We start from the raw sequence: 23,171 nt of genomic DNA, 5'->3' as shown, positions 1-23,171 counted from the left end.
GTTAATATCAGAACTTTAATTATCCCATATACTTCAATTTGTGAGTTCTACCAACTTCTCTTTAAGCTTCTGAAGAAGAAAAAAAGATGAAGTACTCATGAATTGAAGGGAGTCTAGCTCAGTAAATTAACTCACATTAGCTTGGCATAATGGAAAGCGTCCTAGCTCTATTACCAGCAGCTATTTATCCTCTGACAAGTTGCTTCTCTTAGGCTCAATGTATTCTTCTAAAAAGCAAGGATTTTACTGCCTTATTTCACTAGGTTGTTAAAGATTTAACAAGAAAACGTTTTGTAAATGCTCAGAGAAACAGTGAAGCAATGAAATAATTTGTTCTTGAGCTTTATTGCGGAAATGGTTTTGGAATCACAAATAAAACCCAATGTGTATTTTTTCCAGAGGTTCTAATATTCAAATGTTGCAGTTTTCCAAAACTGTTATTAAGTTCTAGTTTTATTAGTTCTATTCTTTGTGGCTTATAATTTGGGGCATCACAGCTAGTTCATAGTTTGTAACTAAATTTACTTATATATATATTATTTCATCAAACTAGATAACACTGTCCACTATTGCTGAGCTCATCAATCACGCCAAGGGGAGAAAGCTAATAGATGTCAAGACCTAGCTTGGACTACTGTTCCATATAGACTCAAACTCTGAATCGGCAGATCTTTGTTAGAAGGATGCTCAATCCCCATGTTCATCTCCAACTGACATGGAAAACAAAATTCTACTTTTTTTTTTCAGTTCCATGAAAGACATGCAAGTTGACATTCTCTCATTTCTGAGATACATACTGACAATATATTTGCACACAACATCCCACGTGTTACTCAGCTCCATTGATCACCTTACTGCATATTTTTGTAGTGAAAAATCACAATTTTAATATTAGGCGATACCCAGTTTGTCTTGACTCACACTGTCTTTGGAACTAGTCAGCAAATAGTCAAATGAACTTCTAGTGACTGCGCAAAATATGGACCACTTCAAAAAATCTGTGCATCATCCTTATGCAGGCAGGGGCCATGCTAATTTCTCTCCATTTTGTTCCAATTTTAGTATATGTTTGCTGCTGAAGCAAGTTTTGTTTGTTTGTTTGTTTGTTTTAGACTGAGTCTCGCTCTGTCACCCAGGCTGGAGTGCAGTGGTGCGATCTCGGCTCACGGCAAGCTCCGCCTCCCGGGTTCATGCCATTCTCCTGCCTTAGCCTCCTGAGTAGCTGGGACTACAGGCGCCCACCACCACGCCCGGCTATTTTTTTTGTATTTTTTAGTAGTGACGGGGTTTCACCGTGTTAGCCAGGATGCTCTCAATCACCTGACCTCGTGATCCGCCCACCTTAGCCTCCCAAATTGCTGGGATTACAGGCATGAGCCACTGCACCCTGCCAAAGCTCTCATTTTATACGTGGATATTCATGAGTCATGGATGAGACTTAGCTCTGTTAAATCCAACTAACATACTTGAGACTCAGAATTCTGGTGATGGCTTCCTGCCACAAATCTGGGAAAGGATAATATGGGACATTCCATGATCTAAGAAAAGGGTCCTCAGCATACAGATCTGGTAGCAATGAAAAAAGGAAACTCATCTCTTTCTGCAACATTATTTGAACTGAACCCCGAGGGCCTAAAGGATAATTTATCATGAAGGTCTTAGCTAAGTCTAGGCTGAGACAAAAGCATAACAGGCGGGGTTTCACCATGTTGGTCAGGCTGGCCTCGAACTTCTGACCTCGTGATCTGCCCTCCTCGGCCTCCCAAAGTGCTGGGATTACAGGCATGAGCCACCGAGCCCGGCCAACATGAAGTTCTTAAGGATGGAAGGAACCTGAGCGACAGTAGAATATGTCTGCTGTATAATAGGTATTCAGCTTATGTTTGATGAATACATTGAGAAAATGGATAAACACAGTTGGGAAGTGCAATATTTTTAAAGAAAACTCCTGTAAAGTAGACCAACACTTTTGCAATAGTAATAATCATTTATATTTGATCCCGTCTCACTAAGAGGCCTGGGCCCCTGACCCCTCTGACGTTTCCCCATCCCGGGTGCCGTGGGGCCTGCGGGCACCAGAAAGCCAGTGTCCCCGACAGGACGGCGCGCCCGCATCCTTCGCCTGGCCATTACCTCTTCTTCCTATCCCTCTTGTCCACGCCAGTGTCTCCAGGAACCAAGACGTGCTCCACCCCAGGGACGTCGCCCAACCGGGCAGCTCTGTGGAGCTCGCAAAGATCTTCCAGGCGGACGTCGTGCTGGGGCTGGTCTAAGGCGCCCTCACCGTGTTTGCTCTTGCTGCCGACGCTGTTTTTCCACCAGCTGTAGGAGAAGCCCGAGGACCACTGGTCCCCCGGGTAGCCCAAGTACCACTGGTCCTCCTGGCTTCTGACGCTACGGGTCTTCCTCGTGGCGGAGACTGCCGGCTTCGGAGACCCCTCAGCCCCTCCCCGCTTTTCTCCACCCCAGGAGGCCATCAGTAGCGAGCTACTGCCTCAGCCACAACCTCCCAGCAGGATAGCCCGCGGTTTCCAATCTGCGAAAGGAGGACCGCTAAGCCAGAAATGCCAAGCCAAGCGATCACTGCCACGCCAAGCCAAGCGACCACCGCAAAGCCTCGCGGGTAAGGCCAAGCCAATCCGTTACAGACCAGTGCGCCTGCCCACCTGTGACGTCACGGAACCTGTGACTTCACTGCAACTGCCGCTCCAGCCTCCCAGAAAAAGACTCCTTGGCCTGCAGGTGGCGCTGCAGCTCCAGCCTCCCAGAAAAAGACTCCTTGGCCTGCAGGTGGCGCTGCAGCTCCAGCGCCAACCTGGGCTGGCTGGTCCTCCCTTGGAGGTTTCGGGGTGGCGGCGCCCAGCCTGCCTGAGTGCCGCTTCACAGCGCCGCCGGCGCACCTGCTCCTAGGCTTGCTCGGTTCAGGGGTACGGGCCAGTTCCGCCCCCGGCTTGGCCACTGCAGCAAAGTTGCCCTAGGGTCCGCACTGCCAGGACGCAAGCGGAGTCTGATGGCTGGGTCAGAGCGGCCTGTCAGCCCGGCTGGAAGGGCCTGCCCGACGCGGCTGCCCGCCCAGCTCCTACTCGGCCTGCGCCTGGAGCCAGGGACCAGCTCTGGGCATTCTACTGCCTTAGGATGGGGCCGAGCAGCCGCTCCCCGCCCTGTGCCGCAGCCGCTGCGCGCATCTGCCCAGGGTCCGTGCAGCTGGCGACCCGGGCGGGTCGGGGAATGCCTGGTGCCACCGGGATTGCTCGCCTCTAGTCCGTCCTGACCCTTCAGCCCGCGAGCACCAGTGAGATTGAAGAAAAGTGACAGCTGGGCGAGGTGGCTCACACCTGTAATCCCAGCACTTTGGGAGGTTGAGGCGGGCAGATCACTTGAGGTCAGGAGTTTGAGGCCAGCCTCGTCAACATGGTGAAACCCTGTCTCTACTAAAAATACAAAAATTAGTTGGGCGTGGTGGCGCGCGCCTGTAGTCCCAGGTACTCCAGAGGCTGAGACAGGAGAATCGCTTGAACCCGGGAGGTGGATGTTGCAGTGAGCTGATATCGTGCCACCAAACTCCAGCCTGGGCGACAGAGCAAGACTCCGTCTCAAAAAAAGAAAGAAAAGAAGAAAGGAGAGAACGAAGGAAAGAGAAGGAAAGAAGGAAGAAAGAAGGAAGAAAGGAAGGAAGGAAGAAAGGAAGGAAGGGTGACAAAGGAGAATCTAGAGAGCACTCAAATACTAATTCTTGAGGACAATTAAGACAGATCGCATTATGAAAAACAGATTTTGTCACTGAAGCCTCAGGGCTTCAGCCTAGATCCTGCGCTGCTCACCCACAGAAAGCCAACCACTGAGATGAGTATTGCAAAGGAAGAAGGCTTTAATCAGATGCTGCAGCCGAGGAGATGGGAGCTCAGTCTCAAATCCCTCTCTCTGACCAACTAAAGTTAGGGATTTTTAGTATAGCAAAGAAGAAATGTAACTATGTATAAGAAAACATGAACTAGGAAGGGGTAAGGAAGCAATCATTTACAAAATATCTGTGGCCGGGCGCAGTGGCTCCCACCTGTAATCCCAGCACTTTGGGAGGCAGAGGCGGGTAGATCATGAGGTCAAGAGATCAAGACCATCCTGGCTAACATGGTGACCCCTTGTTCTCTACTAAAAATACAAAAATTAGTTGGGTGTGGTGGCACATGCCTGTAGTCCCAGCTACTCGGGAGGCTGAGACAAAAGAATCGCTTGAACCCGGGAGGCGGAGGTTGCAGTGAGTCAAGATTGTGCCACTGTACTCCAGCCTGGCGACAGGGCTAGACTCCATCTCAAAAAAAAAAACAAAAAAAAAAAAAAAAAAAAAAAAAACAGAAAAAGAAAAAAAGTATCTTCACCCTGCCTCCTCAATCTTGGCATAATTCCTCCTGCGAGTGGTTTCTGGGGTCTCAGTTGGCATTTAGTCACACGTATGACATTGCACATATCGTGTGCACATCTGCACAGCTCAGCTGTGTCCTGGGTAGGCCTTGAAGGGTGATCTTCACGTAAGCCTGTGGCCTGAGCGAGAAAGCTGCATCAGGCAGCGGAGGAACCAGCAGGAGCCCAGTCCTCTGTGGAAAATTCCAGCACCACCCGCAAGAGCAGCTGCAGTGGAGACTGTGACCTGACAAGGATATATGCATGAAGATGCTGGTCTGAAAACAGACTCAGTTTAAGGGTGGCACTTTGAAAAAATATTGATAAATGTCAGTGAGAAAAAAATTAGAAACAAAATATATTTATTAGAAATATTACAGTCATTTATCATACAGTTTCTTATGAATAGTTAAATACATCTAATTAGCATGTCATATCCAAAAGTGCTGGGTACAATCTAGTGTGCTCTTTATAGACACGAGGCCACAGATGTATCAACTACACTCAACTAATGTAGTTAAAGTTAGTGTGCTAAAAAAAAAATTAGTGTGCTATTCAGGATGCTACAGATTTAGCAAAATTCTAACCTGGATCAGAGGAGTGAAATGCCCCGTGAATTGAGGCAACCGTAGATATTCGAAATGCTTCTAAAAAGGCTGTGAGGTTATGTCCTTTACTGCATGTCATTGGTAGGTCATCTCAAAATGGCACTCGAGCTTTGGAAGGGTGAGAACTATTGCTAGATTTGGTAGGGGGTCTACATCTATGGGCCCGAGTCCTCCATGTCCACAAGCCGCCCCTCAGTGGGGAAGAGGAGGGGGAGGCTAAGGGAGTCTCCGTAACGTTTGTGGACAGCAAGGAAGAGAACATGGCAGAGATTCCTCACCGCTGGATGGCTTGTCCCCTGGGGATGTGTGTTTTTATCTAACACCCACCTGCATCTACTTGGGTTGGTCTCTACAAAAGCTGTAAAACAAAAACTGAATGAAAAAGGAAAATAAAAGACTAATATTTTTGAAATGAGAAGGGGCTAGGACAAGAGAAGCTCCTGAGAATGTTATCCCCGCAGGACGGGGGCCATGGGTTACCATCAGACAAGGAAAATTCAATCCATGTTCAATGCAGAGAACAGCGACTTCTCACCTTGAAAAACTCTCCAACTCTACTGGGACTTGCATTTTGCAGCTGTCTTTCATGTAAAAATGATACATTAAAAAAAGGATCTTCAGAACAACTGAAGAATTTTAAATGACTACATACTGGCTGAGGGAAGATGGAAAGAAATGTGGCTGTTGTGGCCTTTGAAAGCCTCAGGACAGAAACTGGGAATGGCACACTCTGCTGAGTATAGAAAAAGTAAGATGCTGACCTTGTTTTCCTGCCAACTTTCCACCTTCACCTGGTGCTCTGAGCTCTGTTAAAAACAGACCTAAAAACCCTACCCCTTGGCCTAGCTGGGTTGGGGACTGCCTCCCCCAGGTCCTGCACCTCCACACGCCAGCGGATGGCTTGGGGGAGCCCTACTAGCTGCTGTGCTAGAAGGCCTATTCCTGGACTCCTGAGGCCATCAGTCACAGTTCCAGGACCCCAGCAGAACCTTCCCTTCCCCAAAACACCACCTGTATTTCTTTTGTGTGTGTGTGTGTGTGTGACAGGGTCTTGCTCTTTTGCCCAGGCCAGAGTGCAGTGGCACAAACACAGCTTACTGCAGCCTCAAACTCCTGGGCTCAAGTGATGCTCCCACCTCAGCCTCCCAAGCAGCTGAGATTACAGTTGCCTATCATTGTACCCAGCTAATTAAAAAACAAAATTTTGGGCCAGGCGCGGTGGCTCACCCCTGTAGTCCCAGCACTTTGGGAGGTTGAGGCAGGCTTATCACTTGAGGTCAGGAGTTCAAGACCAGCCTGGCCAACATGGTGAAACTGTTTCTACTAAAAATACAAAAATATGCCAGGCATGGTGGCATGTGCCTATAATCCCAGCTACTCAGGAGGCTAAGGCAGGAGAATCTCTTGAACCTGGGAGGCGGAAGTTGTAATGAGCCAAGATCACACTACTCTAGCCTGGGTGACAGAGAAGTGAGACGTTCTCTCAAAAAAAAAAAAAAAAATTTTTTTTTTTTTATAGAGTCAGAGGTCTTGCCATGTTGCCCAGGCTGGTCTCAAACTCCTGGGCTCAAGCAATCCTCCCACCTCAGCCTCCCAAAGTGCTGGGATTATAGGCATGAGCCACCATGCCTGACCACCATGTGTATTTCTATGAACAGGACATGGCATTCCTCTTCTACATGCACACCACTGGCAAAAAAAAGAAAAAGAAAAAAAAAAAAATGGTAGTCGGGGAAACTCCTGGAGTTGTAAAAATAAATTGTACATGGCCTTTCATGTTTCTTTCCTTCTTTTTAACCTGAAGAGAGCAGGATACAGACAAAAATGGGGGAGTTTGGCCACAGTCATTGGCAACTTGGGCTCCCAGTGGAGAGGGGCTGGTATGGCCCCAGCGGGGAGGGAGGGACACCACAACGCCATTGCTCAGAGCTGGTTCTAGATGGTTTACACGTAATCACTCAAAATAGAGCCAATCACAGGCCAGGTGTGGTGGCTCACCCGAGTGAGCTGAAATCGCGCCACTGGCACTCCAGCCTGGGCGACAGAGCAAGACTCTGTCTCAAAAAAAAAAAAAAAAAAAACCCCACAAAAAAACAGCCGGGCTCAGTGGCTCATGCCTGTAATCCCAGCACTTTGGGAGGCTGAGGCAGGCAGATCACCTTGACATCAGGAGTTCGAGACCAGCTGGGCCAACATGGTGAAACCCTCTCTCTACTAAAAATACAAAAACATTAGCTGGGTGTGGTGATGGGCACCTGTAATCCCAGCCACATGGGAGGCTGAGGCAGGAGAATCGCTTAAACACGGGAGGCGGAGGTTGCAGTGAGCTGAGACGGTGCTATTGCCCTCCAGCCTGGGCAATAAGGATGAAACTCCATCTCAAAATAAATAAGTAAAAATAAAAAACAGAACCAATCACAGAAAACACCCACTCCCACTCCGGGTATCCCAAGACAGCAACTGCCTCCCCACATAAAACCCTGGACTAATTCCAGCTTAAATCTAACAACCAACAGCTCAACTCAACTACTTGGGATATTACTTTCCCCCACTTTAATGGTGGGCAAAGTAGAAGTACAGGGTTAAAAAAAAAAAAATGCTTCAAACAAGTGCCTGAATCAGCAGAAGTAATAACTTTCAGGTTGAATTGGTTCTATGTGTCGAGTTTCATTTAAATACAAAGGCATGGGTGATGTAATGACCATCGCCAAACAGCTGCTCAGGAGCTCCCGCAGGCTGCCTGCCTTGTGGCTGCCAGGGGAAGGTGTCCACCCCTCAGTGGTTCTCCAAGCAGCTGTGCTTCAGTCGCCTAAAGAACTTACAAAACATGTGAACTGCATCTCTGGTCCCATTCCAGACATTCTGAAGTTAACCAACTAGGGCAGCCAAGAGTGTTTTCAAAAGGGTCCACTGTAGGTTCTGATGCAGAGCCGCAGCTGGGATGCACTAACAGGGGGGCGGAGTTCTTGTCTCAAGGTGGCTTGAGAATCAGGGATCCGCTGACCCGTGCAGCCCAGTTGCCACCTCTGCAAAGGTCTGGCTTGGAGGAAGGGACTGAGCTCCTACCTCTCCAGGAATGGTAAGGGGCTGGACCTGCAGCCTCTAGAACCTGGCTCTGAACCAGTGGCTCAGATCAGCAATCAGAGATGTACTTTGAATAGTAATGGCAGTCACTGTCATTCTCGGTGACTCACTGGAAGGATGATCCTTTGTTGGAGGGGCGCTAACACGCTATTTGGCACTTAAAACAGCAAGGGATGGGCATTACCCATTTCCCTCAAACACCTGTGTGAGCCACGCCCTCACTCGCTGTGTAGTGCACACAGATCCGCCCAGAAGAACACGGCAGAGCCACCAGATGGGCACTCGGGCCGGACTGAGCACTTCTGAGGGACTGGGGCACCGCTGGGGAGGGCTCTGCTGCCACTTAAGGTGACCAGTAGGATGCTGGGGCAACTGCATTCTTCTTTGTTAATTATAAATGTGCCCTCACCGCCCACCCCTTAAGGGCTTTTCCCATGCCGATGAAAGAGGCCTGGGTAAGCACTAAAGGCCAAATCAGTCCAGAGCCGAAATACTGTTGGGATTTGCTGTCAGCCCAGCATCCCCAGAGGCACACACCCTCAGCCTGCTCAACCCTGTAAAGCAGACACAGGCCATTCACACATGTGACCTCCTGTCAAGTTCTGTGGGGTACAAGCCTGTGTGGATGTGAACGGGAGGGTAAACGAATGGGAGGACAAAGGCGCAGGTGACAAGGGCTGCGGTTTCCCTAGTGTGAAAGCCGCGAGCTGCTCAGGAGCACACAGACTTCGGTGGCAGAGGTGTGGGGCACCTCCCAGGGACTCCAGCAAAGCAGCCAGGGGCTCCCTTGCATTCTCACAGGCTTTCCTTTTGCTACAATAAATCAAATAAGGGATGGTGAGAGCTAAAAGTGAATCAAGTTCCAGGTGTTAACATTGTTACCTAGAACTCCCATTTTTCCCCAAAAGGCTGAGTGCGCATGCACGTTTCCAGGTTGCCCTGGAACAAATGTTTATTTTTTGTGTTTTGTTGTTTTTTTTTTGGGGGGGGAGGGGGGAAGGGAGGGTTCACAAGGGCAAAGTTTTGGGTTTTATCATTTTTTTGAGACAGGGTCTGGCTCTTTCACACAGGCTGGAGTGCAGTGGTATGCTCATAGCTCACTGCAGCCTCGAACTCCTGGGCTCGAACGATCCTACTGCCTTGGCTTCCTAAAGTGCTGGGATTACAGCCACGACCTACCACACCCAGCCAAGGGCAAAGGTTTCATAAAGGCAAAGCCAGGATATTTTTAACAACAGCAACCAAAAGACTGATTTGGAGATGTTCTTTGTCTGAATTTCTGCAGATAATGTGTTCAGCCACCCAATATAATCAGCAAAACAAGCCTGGGTGTGGGGTCTTGGTCTGGAAGGAGGGAGGCTGCCCTCTTTAGAAGCATCCCACAAGAGATCAAAGAGTCCCCAATTTACAGTCCAGCTGCATTTGCATTTGAGACAGGTACATCGTGGGACCCACTCTGTTTCTTATTTGGGTGTTGGTCCACTTGGATTGAGCCTGTCTTTGAAGTCTAGGCAGCTGGGTGGTGGGCAGAGCAGGGTCAGTGGACAGTAATCAGGCGCTTCCAGGAAAAGCTGCAGTAGGTGGCAATGGTGGCTGCCCCAGGCCCTCCAGGGTTATGTCTCAAAGTACTTGTAGATTTGGGCCACGTACTGCATCACACTCTGCCAGTCGGGCCGGTCCGTGTACAGCATCTCGCTGAGTTCCTGCAGGGGAAGGGAATGGGGGACAGATCACAAGGCAGGACATCACAGACCCCTTCCCCTCAAGGACTTCAATCCAGGTTAGGGCTTACACTGCCTGGAAACCCTCCACTTAGACAGAACGTGAAGGCCAGCACAGGTGGTGCTGAAAGCGATGAGTTAAAGGCCTTTTCCTCCCACTTATTCAGGAGATACTGTCCCTTTCCAAAAATGGAAAACATGACCTCCCACTGCTTTTATCTTTTAACCATATGACAGCATTTAAACAAGTTTTAAAAAGTAAAAATCACCCATAATTTCACTATTAAAATGATTTCTAAGTTTCTAAATTACATTTGAATCCACCTCTAATTCCCCAGGCTCCCAGCACACTGCACGCACTATTACGTGGGCTGCGCCATTACGTGGGCTGAGCATTTCACACCCGGGTCCCCGTGCTGCTGTGCCACTGTGCGGGCTGCCATTCTAGTGAATGTGCACTGACCAGGGAAACTGCTGTCCACAAGGGACATGGCATCCAGTGTACGCTCACCTCGTGACCACCACAGACTCTGCAATCAGCATCTTTGTGCAGTATTGTTTCCTTCTGTCGAACTAGTCCCTCAAGATAAATTACTGAGTGGGATTATCACAAAAGCCTTGAACCAATTTCAAATGCAACCATTTATTTTACCAGCATTGTTACTACTTAACGTGTTTTTTTGTTTGTTTGTTATTTAATATAGTTTGGTGATTTTTTGGCTTATTTTTATTTTACTTTTGCTAATTTGCTGGTTTTTACTGACTGATTTATTTTTGTTCATTTTGCAAGTAAGCTTGTAATGAGCATGCATAACATCCAGGCCAGAAAGGGAGGGGCAAGACGGTGGGCATCCTGTCAGGCACTCAAACTTTTCTGAAATTTGTGCCACTGGACATATTTAATAATTAACTTTGAGGTTGAATTTGGATTCTGTGTGGTTACAAGAGAATAGTAGGAAAGGACCCTGATGTAAAGCCAGAAGCAGAGATACCATGGAAAAGTAAGGCTGAACTTAGCACATCAGTTCCTGGGGGTTAACAGAGTTGGCTGAGGCTGTTAATGAGCCATTCATCCCCTGATTCAAAATCTGAACAGACTTCACTTATTCTGCTCCCTGGTGATGCTAAAAAATTATCAGCCTATCATTAGTCATGGGAAAGGAGTGGAAGAGGAGTTGGTAGAACATTCCGTGCAGGTACACCTAGAACAATTTTAAAAGAAAAACAAACTTTCACAGAATACAAGGATAGAATGTCTCCTTCTACCTACACTGCTGTAGTCATGACTGCACACAGACTGAGGCCTGGCAAGCTAAAATCCGTACCAAGGAGTGTTGCTAACATGACTTACAGAAAGGAAGTGATGAAGAATTGGGCATGCAATTTGGACATAGATGAGCTCTGGGAAAAGAAGGGATACCTACAAACACAAGAGAGATGGCACACTGCACACTTTCCTCTGTATTATGGAAAGGGTGTGTCTTTAATCTCAGAGAGGACTCCGAAGTCCAATCAATATTCAGTTTTGAGCAGACAATCTTACATGCCTGAACTTCATAACTGAACTAAAAATATTTAGTACATTGTTAACATCATATTTGAGAATTTGTGAAAAGATGTTATACATTTCAGAAGACAGAGTATGCTGCATTAGTAACAATCTTATAGTGCATGACATTTGTTTGAATTAGTAGTTAAGACCCTCCAAACGATACCAGACCCAGATGATTTCACTTGTGAATTCTATCAAATACTTAAGGAAGAAATAATACCAATTCTACACAATCTCTTCAAAAAATGGAAGAGGAGAGAATAATTCCCAACTCATTCTAGGATCCCAACATTACCCTGATACCAAAACTAGACATAAACATTACAGGAAATCTACATGCCAATTTCTCATGAGTACACAATCTATTAACCTATAAAAGTATAATACATCATGATCAAGTGAGGTTCATCCCAGGAACACAAGGCTGGTTCAACATTTGTAAACTGATGTAATTCATCACATTAACTAACTGAACAAGAAAAACCATATGATCAAATCAACAGATGAAGAAAAAGCATTACACAAAATTCCACAATCAAGATAGTTTTTATAGGTGGTAACTCTCAACAAACTAGGAAGAGAAGGGAACCTCTTTTACCTAGCAAAGGATATGTATAAAAAACCAACAGCTGACATCATACTTAATGGTGAAAGACTTGAACATTCCCCCCATAAAATCATGAACAAGGCAAGGATGCCCTTTCTCATCTGTCCTATTTAAAACTGTACTGGACTGTAATCCCAGCACTTTGGGAGGCCGAGGTGGGCGGATCACCTGAGGTCAGGAGTTCAAGGCGGGCCTGGCAAACATGTTGAAACTCCGTCTCTACTAAAAATACAAAAAAATTAGCCAGGCATGGTGACAGGTGCCTATAATCCCAGTTACTCAGGAGGCTGAGACAGGAGAATCACTTGAACCCAGGAGGCAGAGGTTGCAGTGAGCCGAGATCATGCCATTGCACCCCAGGCCTGGGTGACAGAGCAAGACTCCATCTCAAAAACAAAAACAAAAACAAAAAAAAATGTACTGGAAGTTCTAGCTAGTGCTAAACGGCATGAAAAAGAAACAAATGGCACGCAGATTGGAAAGGGAGACATAAAACTGCCTTCATTTGCAGATGATATGATTGTTTAGAAAATCCCAAAGCATTTACATGCAGGTTTAGCTAAGTCTCAGGATACAAGGTCAGCATACAAAAGTCCATTGCTGTCCTATATACCAATTGAACAACTGGATTTTGTAATAAGAAAAACAATATCATTTACAATAGCACCAAAAAAAGAAAAAAAAAACCCCACTAAGGTCTAAATCTAACAAGGTATGTGCAGAAGGCAGACACAGCTGTCAGGGTGGTTGACGCCATGCACTCTGGAGCTGCCTGCCTCGCCTTGCCTCTTGCCTTTCCCTCTCATAAGCCATGTGCCTCAGTTTCCTCTTGTAGAGTGCATCCACCTTGCAGGACCTCCGTGAGGGTCCAACAAGTCCTTGCATGAAAAATCCCCAAAATGGTAAATACATACAGTAAATATGAAAAAAAAAATGCTTGTCACACAATCAAGCACAAATTAGCTATTTAAGCACAGCTCATTAAGTTTACACTTGCAGAGTAGGCCCAGCCATGCCTCAGGAATTGCTGCGTGGTGACCTCCCTCCACGGGGGCATGCCAGCACCCAGTCCTGCAGCGGCTGTCCTGGTGGGCATGCTGGCACTCAGTGAGCAACAGCCCTCATGGACTACATGGCCTGGTAAAGACACAGCAGCCCTGGGGACACATGTTTTGGCCGTTTTTATGACAGTGACATCACATATCGTCCCTCGCCTAATTCCTTTTCTGGGGAGTTGCTCGCATCTGTAATTGGGCTGGCTAAGATGCTCTCCTTACACAGTGGCTGAGAAAGAACACTTTCTAATATCTGGGGAACACTATAGAGCTTCATTTTTAAAGATCTCATCATCTCACACCAGTCAGAATGGCTATTGATAGAACGTCAAAAAGTAACAGATGCTGACAAGGCTGTGGAGAAAAGGGAATACACTCTTGGTGGAAATGTAAATTAGTTCAGTTACTGTGGAAGGCACTTTGGAGATTTCTCAAAGAACTTAAAACAGAACTACCATTTGACTCAGCAATACCATTACTGGGTATATATCCAGAAGAAAAGAAATCGTTCTATCAAAAACACATGCACACTTATGTTCATCACAGTGCTAGTCACAATAGCAAAGACATGAAATCAACCTAGGTGTCCATCAACAGTAGACTGGATAAAGGGCCGGGCACAGTGGCTCATGCCTGTAATCCCAGCCCTTTGGGAGGCTGAGGTGGGTGGATCACCTGAGATCAGGAGTTCGAGACCAGCCTGGCTAACATCATGAAACCCCATTTCTACTAAAAAAATACAAAAAATTAGCTGGGCATGGTGGTGCGTGCCTATAATCCCAGCTACTCAGGAGACTGAGGCAGGAAAATTGCTTGAACCCAGAAGTCGGAGGTTGCAGTGAGCCAAGATTGCACCATTGCACTCTATCTTGGGCAACAAGGTGAAATTCCATCTCAAAAAAAAAAAAGAAAAGAAAAAAGAAAACCAGTAGACTGGATAAAGAAAATGTGGTACATATATACCATGGAATACTATGCAGCCATAAAAAGAACAAAATCATGTCCTTTGCAGCAGCGTGGATTCAGCTAGGGGCCATTATCCTCAGCAAACTAATGCACAAACAGAAAACCAAATAAGACATGTTCTCACTTATAAATGGGAGCTCAACATTGGGTAGTCATGGACATAAAGATGGGGACAGTAGACACTGGGGACTACGAGAGGGAGAAGGGAGGGAGGGAGGCAAGGGCTGAAAAACTATCGGCTACTATGTGCACTATCTGGGTGACAGGATCACTTATATCCCAAACCTCAGCATCATCCAGTGTACCCATGTAACAAACCTGTACATGTACTCCTTGAATCTAAAATAAAAGTTGAAATTATAAAAATAAAGATCTCATCCTAATATGTTATACCCCAAAAACTTATATTTACTTGAATATAAACATATAAGACAATTTTCCTGGCATAATCTAACAACAGAATTTGACTGAAGATTTGGGGATTACTGCTGTCACTTCTGACTGGGTGTAGTTTTAAAGTGTCATGTGTAATTCAACATACTGGATTTTCCAATCCACATCAAGGTACTGAAAAGCAAATTTAAGAATGTAGGAAATTTCTATTTTGTTGGTGGAATAAGACGGGAAAGTGCTCACAAACACTCCTAAGTGCCTTTGAGATTAATTATCATGTGTGTCAGCAGCTCCTCACAGACCATCCACACAAATGAAACCCCTGGCTCTGACAATTAGGACAACAAAATGACCTCATTCACTTCCCAGCTCACTAACTTCTATAGCACATTAGATGAAAATTAAGAAAAAGATATTATATTTAAACAGAAGTAAATATTAATTACAACACTACAAAGAAAAATGTATTCTGTATAAAATATAATCTTCCAACAAGGTCTCATTGTATCTTTATCCTTACCTGATCTCTCTGTTGGTACTCCTTAGTTTTGTTGTTTCTGAAGGGAGATCCCTGCTACTCCACCCTGGTCAGCTGTGTAAGTTTCCTCACACCTTTTTAAATTTCCCAGACTTGTAAATACACAATAGGGATATCTGCGTCTTAAAGATTTAGCAAAATCTGGGCTGATGGGGATATTTTTTCTTTGTGTGTGTGACTACATTTTAAAGCATAAATTCAACCTCTTCAATGGTTAAAGTTTTATGTCTTCTTAAGTTTCATAGGAATATTTACATTTAATATTTGAAGAAACATACTTGTATTTTTCTAGAAAACTGTCCATTCTGTTTCAAAATTACACTGGCATAGCACTGTTCATGGTGGTAAGATTTCACAATAGATGTACATTCACTTTTTCATTTCTCAGATTCCCCACATGCTTTGAGGGTTATGGAATTTTTTTTTTTTTTTTTTTTTTTGAGATGGAGTTTCGCTCTTGTCACCCAGGCTGGAGTGCAATGGTGCAATCTTGGCTCACTGCAACCTCTGCCTCCTGGGTTCAAGCAATTCTCCTGCCTCAGCCTCCCGAGTAGCTGGGATTACAGGTGCCCGCCACCACACCTGGCCAATTTTGTGTATCTTTAGTAGGTACGGGCTTTCACAATGTTGGCCAGGCTGGTCTCAAACTCCTGACCTCAGGTGATCCACCCACCTCAGCCTCCCAAAGTGCTGGGATTACAGGTGTGGGCCACTGCACCCAGCTGGAATTGTTATCTCATTTTTATTTCAACTTAGATTTTCCCAATCCCTAATGAGATTGAACATCTTTAAAAATCCTCATTGACCATTCATCATCATCTTCTGTGAATTTTCTCTTCTAGTCTTTGATAATTTCCTACTAGGTTGTATTTTTATTACTGGTGAGCAGAAATTTTTAATAGATTATCTGTCTTTGTTTTTTCTGTAGTTTCATTACAATATGTCTAGATGGATATTTTGTTTTATTCATCCTGCTTGAGATAAATAAAGAATCTGTGGACTCTTTCATTATCCTTTCATCATTCTGGAAAATTTTCAGGCATCATATCTTCAAATACTGTCTCCATTCCATTCTTTCTATCCTTTTCATCTGGAATTCCCTCTGGGCATGGGACATGGCCATTGTCTGATTTTTTTTGTCCATGTCTCTTAAACTCTGAGACAGACACTATTATTTAGATAGCCCAACAGTCATTCCCAAGCTCTCTCCCTCGCAGGCTTCCCACTAAAGAAACTGAAAACTGTTCATATGCTCACTTCCTCAAATGCCCTTGCAGCTGGGGACCATGTAACAGAGTACTGCCAATGAGCTGGAGAAACCCAGGGAGTCTTTTACTTTCATTCTTTAAAGGGAAAGATAGGAGGCACTTGCTCTCTCTCTTCCCCTTCTTCCTGCCCTGTAGGTGGAAGTGATGTCTGAAGTTTGGCAGCCACCTTCAACCACAAAGAACAAGCATGGGGACAAAAGGAACAGATTAAAGATGGTGAGAATGGAGAGGAGACACTCTGGGGCTTTGATTACAATACTGAGTGGTGAACCAGTTCTAAAACTACTATTGTTAAGAAAATTAACATTTTTATGGTTTAAGCAACTGCTGGTTGGGTTTTCCATTTCTTGAAGCTGAACACATACTAATTCAACCTTACCATTATATTTTATATTTTTTAATGTCTCTTTTATATTTTGGGTGATTTCCCTGTATTTATTTTCCAATTTAGTATTTCTCTCTTCTGCTGTATCTAATGAGTTTGGCAACACATACTGTGGTCTTAATTCCAATTTTTCATTTCTAGAAGTGTTAGATTCTTTTTACAAATCTCTTTTTTAAATAGAATCATTCTTTCCTTGTGGTTTCTATTCCTCCTTTTATCTCTTTCATATGTTTAAATAGTCTTTTGGTAGTCTCTTATTTATCATCTCAAGTTCTGGTAGATAATCCTTTTGTTTGCTATATCTGCTGACTAGCTCAAGTAGATCATTTTCTCAAGTGTTCTGTTACTTTTTAGCAGCCATTGTAGTATCAGCCCAGGGGCTTCCTGCATCTAAGAGTATACTAAGGGCTTCATGCAGCACAGATATTATAAATTTGGACTCTAAACCTCATCTGGCCCTGTTTCCTTTCCTTGCAAGAGACTCTCTCTCTTTTCTCTCTCTCCTTTTCCTCTCTCTGCGCGCACGTGCGCACACAATCCCAGGTGGAGACCAGCTTCCTTATCACCTCCCTGGGCTGGCTGGTGGAGTTTTAGAGATTTCTGCTTTCACTAAGAAGATCAGCATGTTGTGAGCCTTGGCTTTATGCAGGCTTGCTGCTTGCTTGGCCCACCATCCCCCACCCACCCCTGCCGAGTTTTGCAGGCTCAGTTGTGCCTGGTTTCTGCTTTGTTTTACATTTCTGGCATCTGGGTATTTCCCATTCTTTATTGAGAGCTTAGCTATGTGTTGATATTTTTTAACATAGCATTTTATTCAGATTTCTAGGTGTTCTGAACAAGAGGGCTCTAATAATAATTCAGTCCACTGTGTTTCCAGAACTGAAATTTGTCCATATGAAATCTTATGCGATTGAAAATCTCTAAATCATATGTTGATATGTGATTATATCAACTGGAAAACTCTATATTAGGTATTGAGAGCAACAGACTTTCGGCAAGCAGATGTCAATGTTCTACAAGAAACTGTTTATCAGATGGCATAAAGTCATTTCTCATACAATTAAAATAAAGTATCACAAGGATACAAAATAGGATACTTACCAGGCTGGGTTTGATGCCTACACTTTCAGCCGCTTCAAATGCCAACAAGAGATTCCTCTTCTAAGTTAAAAAGACAAAGAGACTGGAATCAGTAATTTAAAATATATAGCTTTTGCCAGGAAAGAATATCAACTGATATTCCCATATAGATTATTCACTATTATAAAACAAAGAATAGTAAGTCAAGTGTACAATATTTGGTCTCAGTTTAAGAAAAAAAAAAAATCAACAGGTTGCAACTGCACCAAAACTAACATTACTGATTGACACCTATCAAAGATAAATTTTTGTTTACCTTTGTCAAGATTTAGGTAATTCATACTTTGCAAGATTTATGGCATAAACATTCTGTTGCATAACAAAGTTGCTTAATCATGATGCTATATCAAAAAAATTATCAAAGTAATAAATGCATATATTATAGTATATATAGATTGCATTTAAATCAAATGAAAACCTGTTCCTTCCTTCAATCCTGGTCCTTCAGAGAACTACCTTTCAATTTCTGTTTAGTTATGGATTATTTCCGTATCTCTGTAATATGCTAACACGACTACTACTTGATTTCTAAAATGAAGGCATTTTCTACTGACTTCCTCCAGGACAAATGAGGACTCAGGCACCATGCATCTGCCTCCTCCTTACACTATAGACACATAGCTAATTTTAGTGCCCGTATTAATATTAGCTATGTTTGTGACCTTAAATAATATCCTTGAACTTCTAGTTTTTGTCCCACTGGGTATGGACAACACTTCCTGACTCTACTTTGTATGTCAGGAGTAAATTACCCTTTCTTCCCTCCACCTGGTCAAGTTGTACATTGTCACAGCTGAGAACCTTTGCTTCCTTCCCTGGAAGCACATTTAAGTCCTCGGTGCTCTCTGACTAGAATGATTCTGGAAGCTGAAAACCACAAGCGGCATCACAGAAGCCAGCTGTGGGCACGTGTCCTCTACAGCTCCACCATCATGACCTGAGCCACTCAAAGCATCATTTAAAGGAGTTCCTCTGTTACTCTACCAGTCGTCCAAAATCACCCCACATTTTAGTGTGCCCCAGATTTGGACCCTGCCTTTCTTCAAAAGTTTGGTTTTTTCCTACAGTTTCTGCTTGTTTGGGGTTTTCCTTACTGGGAGGGGGGCTTTGTGCCTCCTTCTCATCTGGCCTCTTGCCCATTCTGACTGTTGCTTTTAAGTCCTAACATTCTCCTTGTGGCTGCCGCCATTCTATTCTGACACAGAGGGCCTGCCTCATAGTTGGACCCTGGCTTCCTCGCACAGTTTCTCATCTCCTTTATCACAGCCTCAAGCTCTTAATCATCTCATAATTCTATGAAACCCTACAGCCCCAAGCCCTCCAGAACCTCACTGATTTTTGGATTTTACCCCCATTCTATTGCCTAGGTTCCTTCTTAAGAAAGAATATGGGGAGATACATTTTCTGGATGTATGAAAATTTCTCCTTTCTACCATCACGTTCAGTTAACAGGCTGGCTGGACAGGGAATTTGAGGCTGAAAATAATTTCCCCTTAGAATGTTAATGGTAGTGCTCCACAATCATTCAGCCCTAGTGTGTGGCTTCTTTTGGGGACTCTTCCTGGCTATTCTCTGATGTTTGTTCATCTAGATGAACTTAAGAATCATTTGTTCATGCTTCTCCCATTCCAAAGTTCATTTCAAAATTATTAGGATTATATTAAAATTAAATTGTTATATTAAGTATAATTGAGAGATAAATGTTTCTCTACATATTCAGTTTTAAGTTCCTCAGTGAAATTTCCTTTTTTTGAGATGGAATCTCGCCCTGTCACCCAGGCTGGAGTGTAGTGGCTTGAGCTCAGCTCACTGCAACCTCTGCCTCCCAGGTTCAAGTGATTCTCGTTTCTCAGTTACCTCAGTAGCTGAGATTATAGACATGCACCACCACACCTGGCTTTTTTTTTTTTTTTGTATTTTTAGTAGAGAAGGGGTTTCGTCATGTTGACCAGGCTAGTCTCGAACTCCTGGGCTCAAGCGACCTGCCTACCTCAGCCTCCCAAAGTGCTGGGATTACAGGTGTGAGCTATGGCACCTGGCCATTATGTTCTTCAGTAGAATTTCTTAATTTTTTTTTTGAGATGGAGTCTCGCTGTGTCACCCAGGCTGGAGTGCAGTGGCACGATCTCGGCTCACTGCAACCTCTGCCTCTTGGGTCCAACCAATTCCCTTGCCTCAGCCTCCCTAGTAGCTGGGACTACACGCGCCCACTACCACGCCTGGCTAATTTTTGTATTTTTAGTAGAGACAGGGTTTCACCACATTGGCCAGGCTGGTCTTGAACTCCTGACCTCAGGTGATCCGCCTGTCAAAGTCTTCCGAACTGCTGGGATTACAGACGTGAGCCACAGCACCTGTCCAAATTTCTTAATTTTATATGTTTAGATTTTATACATAATTATGTATTTTAGATTTCATACATCATTTTATACCCTTTTCCATTTCCCCCACGGCTCTCACTCTCTACCCTTGCTTGAACATCTAGAGCCTGAAGTGACGGGTTTTCCCTGACACTGAAGCAAACTCTAGGCACCAGGTCACCAAAAAACAGAAAGATGTAGCCACCACATTTTCTTCCAGTCTGTGGCCCATGCCTTGGAAAGCTGTTGATCTGTGGTGATCCTGCCCAAGCTGCCATGCCCCTTCCTTGAAATTAAAGGAAAGGAGCGGGCATGGGCTGGAAACTGCACACTTGTTTCCCTAACACTACTCTGTTCTGCTGAGAGGGGAGCTATGAACTCCTGGCTTCCTTCCATTTAGCCCAAATTAATGGCAGCAATCTCCTATTTTGGTGCTATTGAGGTCTTTGTGTTTACTTCAGTCCTTTTGGTTTTTAGCCAGTTTTTAGGCCACCATTATTTCAGAAGTCAAATATTTTATGGCTTTTAATATGTAATGCCAAACATTGCTTTCTAGAGCGTTACCCCAATTTTTGGTTCCAGCAATAGTGTATAAGTGGCTATTTTCCTGTACTGTCTCTGCCAAATGTATCAGGCTAAAAATATTTTATTCTTTTAATTTGTATTGATTACTAGTAAGGTCTAACGAGAAAGCATTTTTAAACTCAACGTTTTATGCAAAAACCTTCTAGTTTGATTCTAATGAAACCACTTGTTTTCTTCCCTCTTTTTTTTTTTTTTTTTTTTTTTTATAGATGGGCTCACTACTGCAGCCTCAAAATCCTGGGCTCAAGGGATCCCCCGGCCTCAGGCTCTGGAGTAGCTGGGATTACAGGCATGTTGCCACAACGCCTGGCACCGCCTGTGTTTTCACAGTGTGCTGCATGCTGTTTCTATGTTCAGTATCTGTTGTGAAAACACAAGCGGAGCAAGGCATGGTGGCAACATGCCTGTAATCCCAGCTACTCTGAAGCCTGAGGTGGGAGGACCCCTTGATGAAAAACTGTCTCAAAATACCCTGAAATAGTATACAGGGTGACACAGAATACAGAGAGGGGGTGGTTTTTTATTCACAACAGTAACTTTTATTCATTTTTGCAGCAGCAGAACATCTGTGACCAAGTGTTACTATCCCAATGCTCTTTCATTTGATCACTGTCACCACCACTGTGCAGAGGCCACCTGGGAGGCAGAAGCCACAGACAAGCAGCAGCTCCGAAGGGCCTCACTTCCCCCACGGGCTGTAAGCTTCAGATGCAGCTCAGCCCACAGGGGCCGCGCAGGGTGACGCCATCACTGCTTCAGTCTGCCCTGGTCGGGGGATGATGGTGCAGGCCTGGGACCTTCCAGTTCCAGGACAGCCTAAGTGCCCAACCTGTGGCAAAACTCTTAGTCACCAGCAGGGATTGAGGGGTTAGGCTCGTTGGGCCTCACACTCAAAACCGACGGGAGAAAGATGCCAATCCTAGAGTTCCCCCTCTCAGGGTCACACTTCATTCATTTCAGACACTGACATAAGCAAGGTCCAGTCCACTACCTGAGTCCGTCTGGACTAAGCAGAGAGTTGCAAAGGCGGACAAGTGAATGCCCTATCTTTTTACTGAAAACAATAAAAACAAAAATGGCTGGGCACAGTGATTCACCACTGTAATCCCAGAACTATTGGGAGGCCCAAGCGGGTGGATCACCTAAAGTCAGGAGTTTGAGACCAGCCTGACCAACATGATGAAACCCCATCTCTACTAAAAATATAAAAACTAGCCAGGTGTAGTGCCGTGTGCCTGTAGTCACAGCTACTCGAGAGGTTGAGGCAGGAGAATCGCTTGAACTCGGGAGGCGGAGGTTGCAGTGAGCTGAGATGGTACCACTGCGCTCCAGCCTGGGTGACAGAGTGAGGCTCTGTCTCAAAACAGCAACAACAACAAAATGACAAAATCTTTCATGGACTGTAAATCGCACCCTGTGATCATATATCTCTTTACTATCATAGAAGACATGCTTGTTAGTTTTTATCAGAAATTCCCTACTTAATACCAATGTCAGACATAGTTTAATTGCTTCCATCCAGGTGGGGACACCTCATAATTTCTATACATTCTGGGCTATCAACAACTCTATCACATACTTTTTAGATTTTGATTTTAATAGTTTTACAAACATTAAAGGCTTCTCTTGGTGCCCTTTCTGATGTAAGTGTAAATTAAAAAAAAAAAATGCCCTGGCACTGAGCACATAGGGGAACACAGCTCCAGGCTGGGGCTGGACACATGTGTCTCTCATCCTGATGACCCAAGGTATGTGCTGTATTCACATCCACTTGCTCCCTGTGAATCCCAGCTTCTAACACACTTTTAGGAAATCTTCCCTGCTCTTTCCCCTCTCTGCTCTAGTAAGATTCCCTCCGTGTGCTCAGTTTTATACGGTACGAGTCTGCCTGTTGGGATACGTTACTTTGAAAACCCACACCCGTAACTGTGATAGATATGGCCTCTCTCACCAAAAAGAACGCCAGCATCCCCCAGGGCAAGCCACACACCAAGAAGTGGCGAAATGTCACTGCAGCCACTGTGGCTCCTCCAGAGTGTGGCCAGGATGGGGCATTTAGGAAACAGGAGGCTGGTTGTTCCTTCAGAGAGTGGCAAACGGGCTATAATTAGCAAATAAAATCCTAGGCTCTGGGACACAACCCAATTCAAGATTACTGTGAGGCCAAACAGATCCTAAAATGAAAAATTCCAGACATCCAGGGCTGACTCGGACTCTCATCACAGACCCACAGTCTTCCACACGCTGCCTTACACACTCCCTGGTGGTCGGGTGATTGGTCTGGGGAAGAAATTCAACCCTGCATGTAGGGAGCAGGGGCCTATACCATGGCCTCAGCCTGCCCCCACTGCATGCTGCCACGGCTGCAGGAGGCCTGGGCAGCTGGTGGAGCCTCTGCGCTCAGAATCGCAGAGACTAGTGCCAGACACAGGGGCTCTGGCCCAGGAGGCAAGGCTCACAATTTGGAGCCTGAGAACAAACACTTTTAGGTCCATAATTTTCCAATACAGC

The 23,171-nt window shown here is 44.9% G+C and overlaps 2 protein-coding genes and 1 non-coding gene across 25 annotated transcripts in view; all 3 read right to left on the bottom strand.

The window, feature by feature from the left end:
• The window catches only part of LOC107968995 (coiled-coil domain-containing protein 144A), a 93,721-nt gene extending 90,487 nt beyond the window's left edge, over positions 1-3,234 (bottom strand). For 5 of the 7 annotated variants that reach the window (XM_054670405.2, XM_054670409.2, XM_054670402.2 and 2 more), the window contains exon 1: positions 2,134-3,234. In XM_054670405.2, the coding sequence (XP_054526380.1) occupies positions 2,134-2,477 (344 nt within the window). In that variant the 5' untranslated portion in view covers positions 2,478-3,234. The remainder of the gene's footprint in view (positions 1-2,133) is intronic. The other 2 variants (XM_054670406.2, XM_054670404.2) reach the window with 1 other exon arrangement.
• On the bottom strand, positions 974-1,082 carry LOC112206122 (U6 spliceosomal RNA). Its single transcript, XR_002940330.1, has one exon. It is a non-coding gene; the product is annotated as a U6 spliceosomal RNA (small nuclear RNA).
• A 1,505-nt stretch (positions 3,235-4,739) lies between the features above and the next one.
• The window catches only part of SPECC1 (sperm antigen with calponin homology and coiled-coil domains 1), a 310,582-nt gene continuing 292,150 nt past the window's right edge, over positions 4,740-23,171 (bottom strand). For 11 of the 17 annotated variants that reach the window (XM_016930818.3, XM_054670412.2, XM_063798917.1 and 8 more), the window contains 2 exons: positions 17,677-17,736; positions 4,740-9,793 (listed from right to left, as the gene is read on the bottom strand). In XM_016930818.3, coding sequence (XP_016786307.1) covers positions 9,704-9,793; positions 17,677-17,736 — 150 coding nt within the window. In that variant the 3' untranslated portion in view covers positions 4,740-9,703. Of the gene's footprint in view, positions 9,794-17,676; positions 17,737-23,171 lie in introns of those variants that run through there. The other 6 variants (XR_010152991.1, XM_063798920.1, XM_063798921.1 and 3 more) reach the window with 2 other exon arrangements.

The sequence above is a fragment of the Pan troglodytes genome, chromosome 19 (assembly GCF_028858775.2).
Source record: "Pan troglodytes isolate AG18354 chromosome 19, NHGRI_mPanTro3-v2.0_pri, whole genome shotgun sequence".
Taxonomy (NCBI): domain Eukaryota; kingdom Metazoa; phylum Chordata; class Mammalia; order Primates; family Hominidae; genus Pan; species Pan troglodytes.
This window is presented reverse-complemented; position numbering and strand designations above follow the sequence as displayed.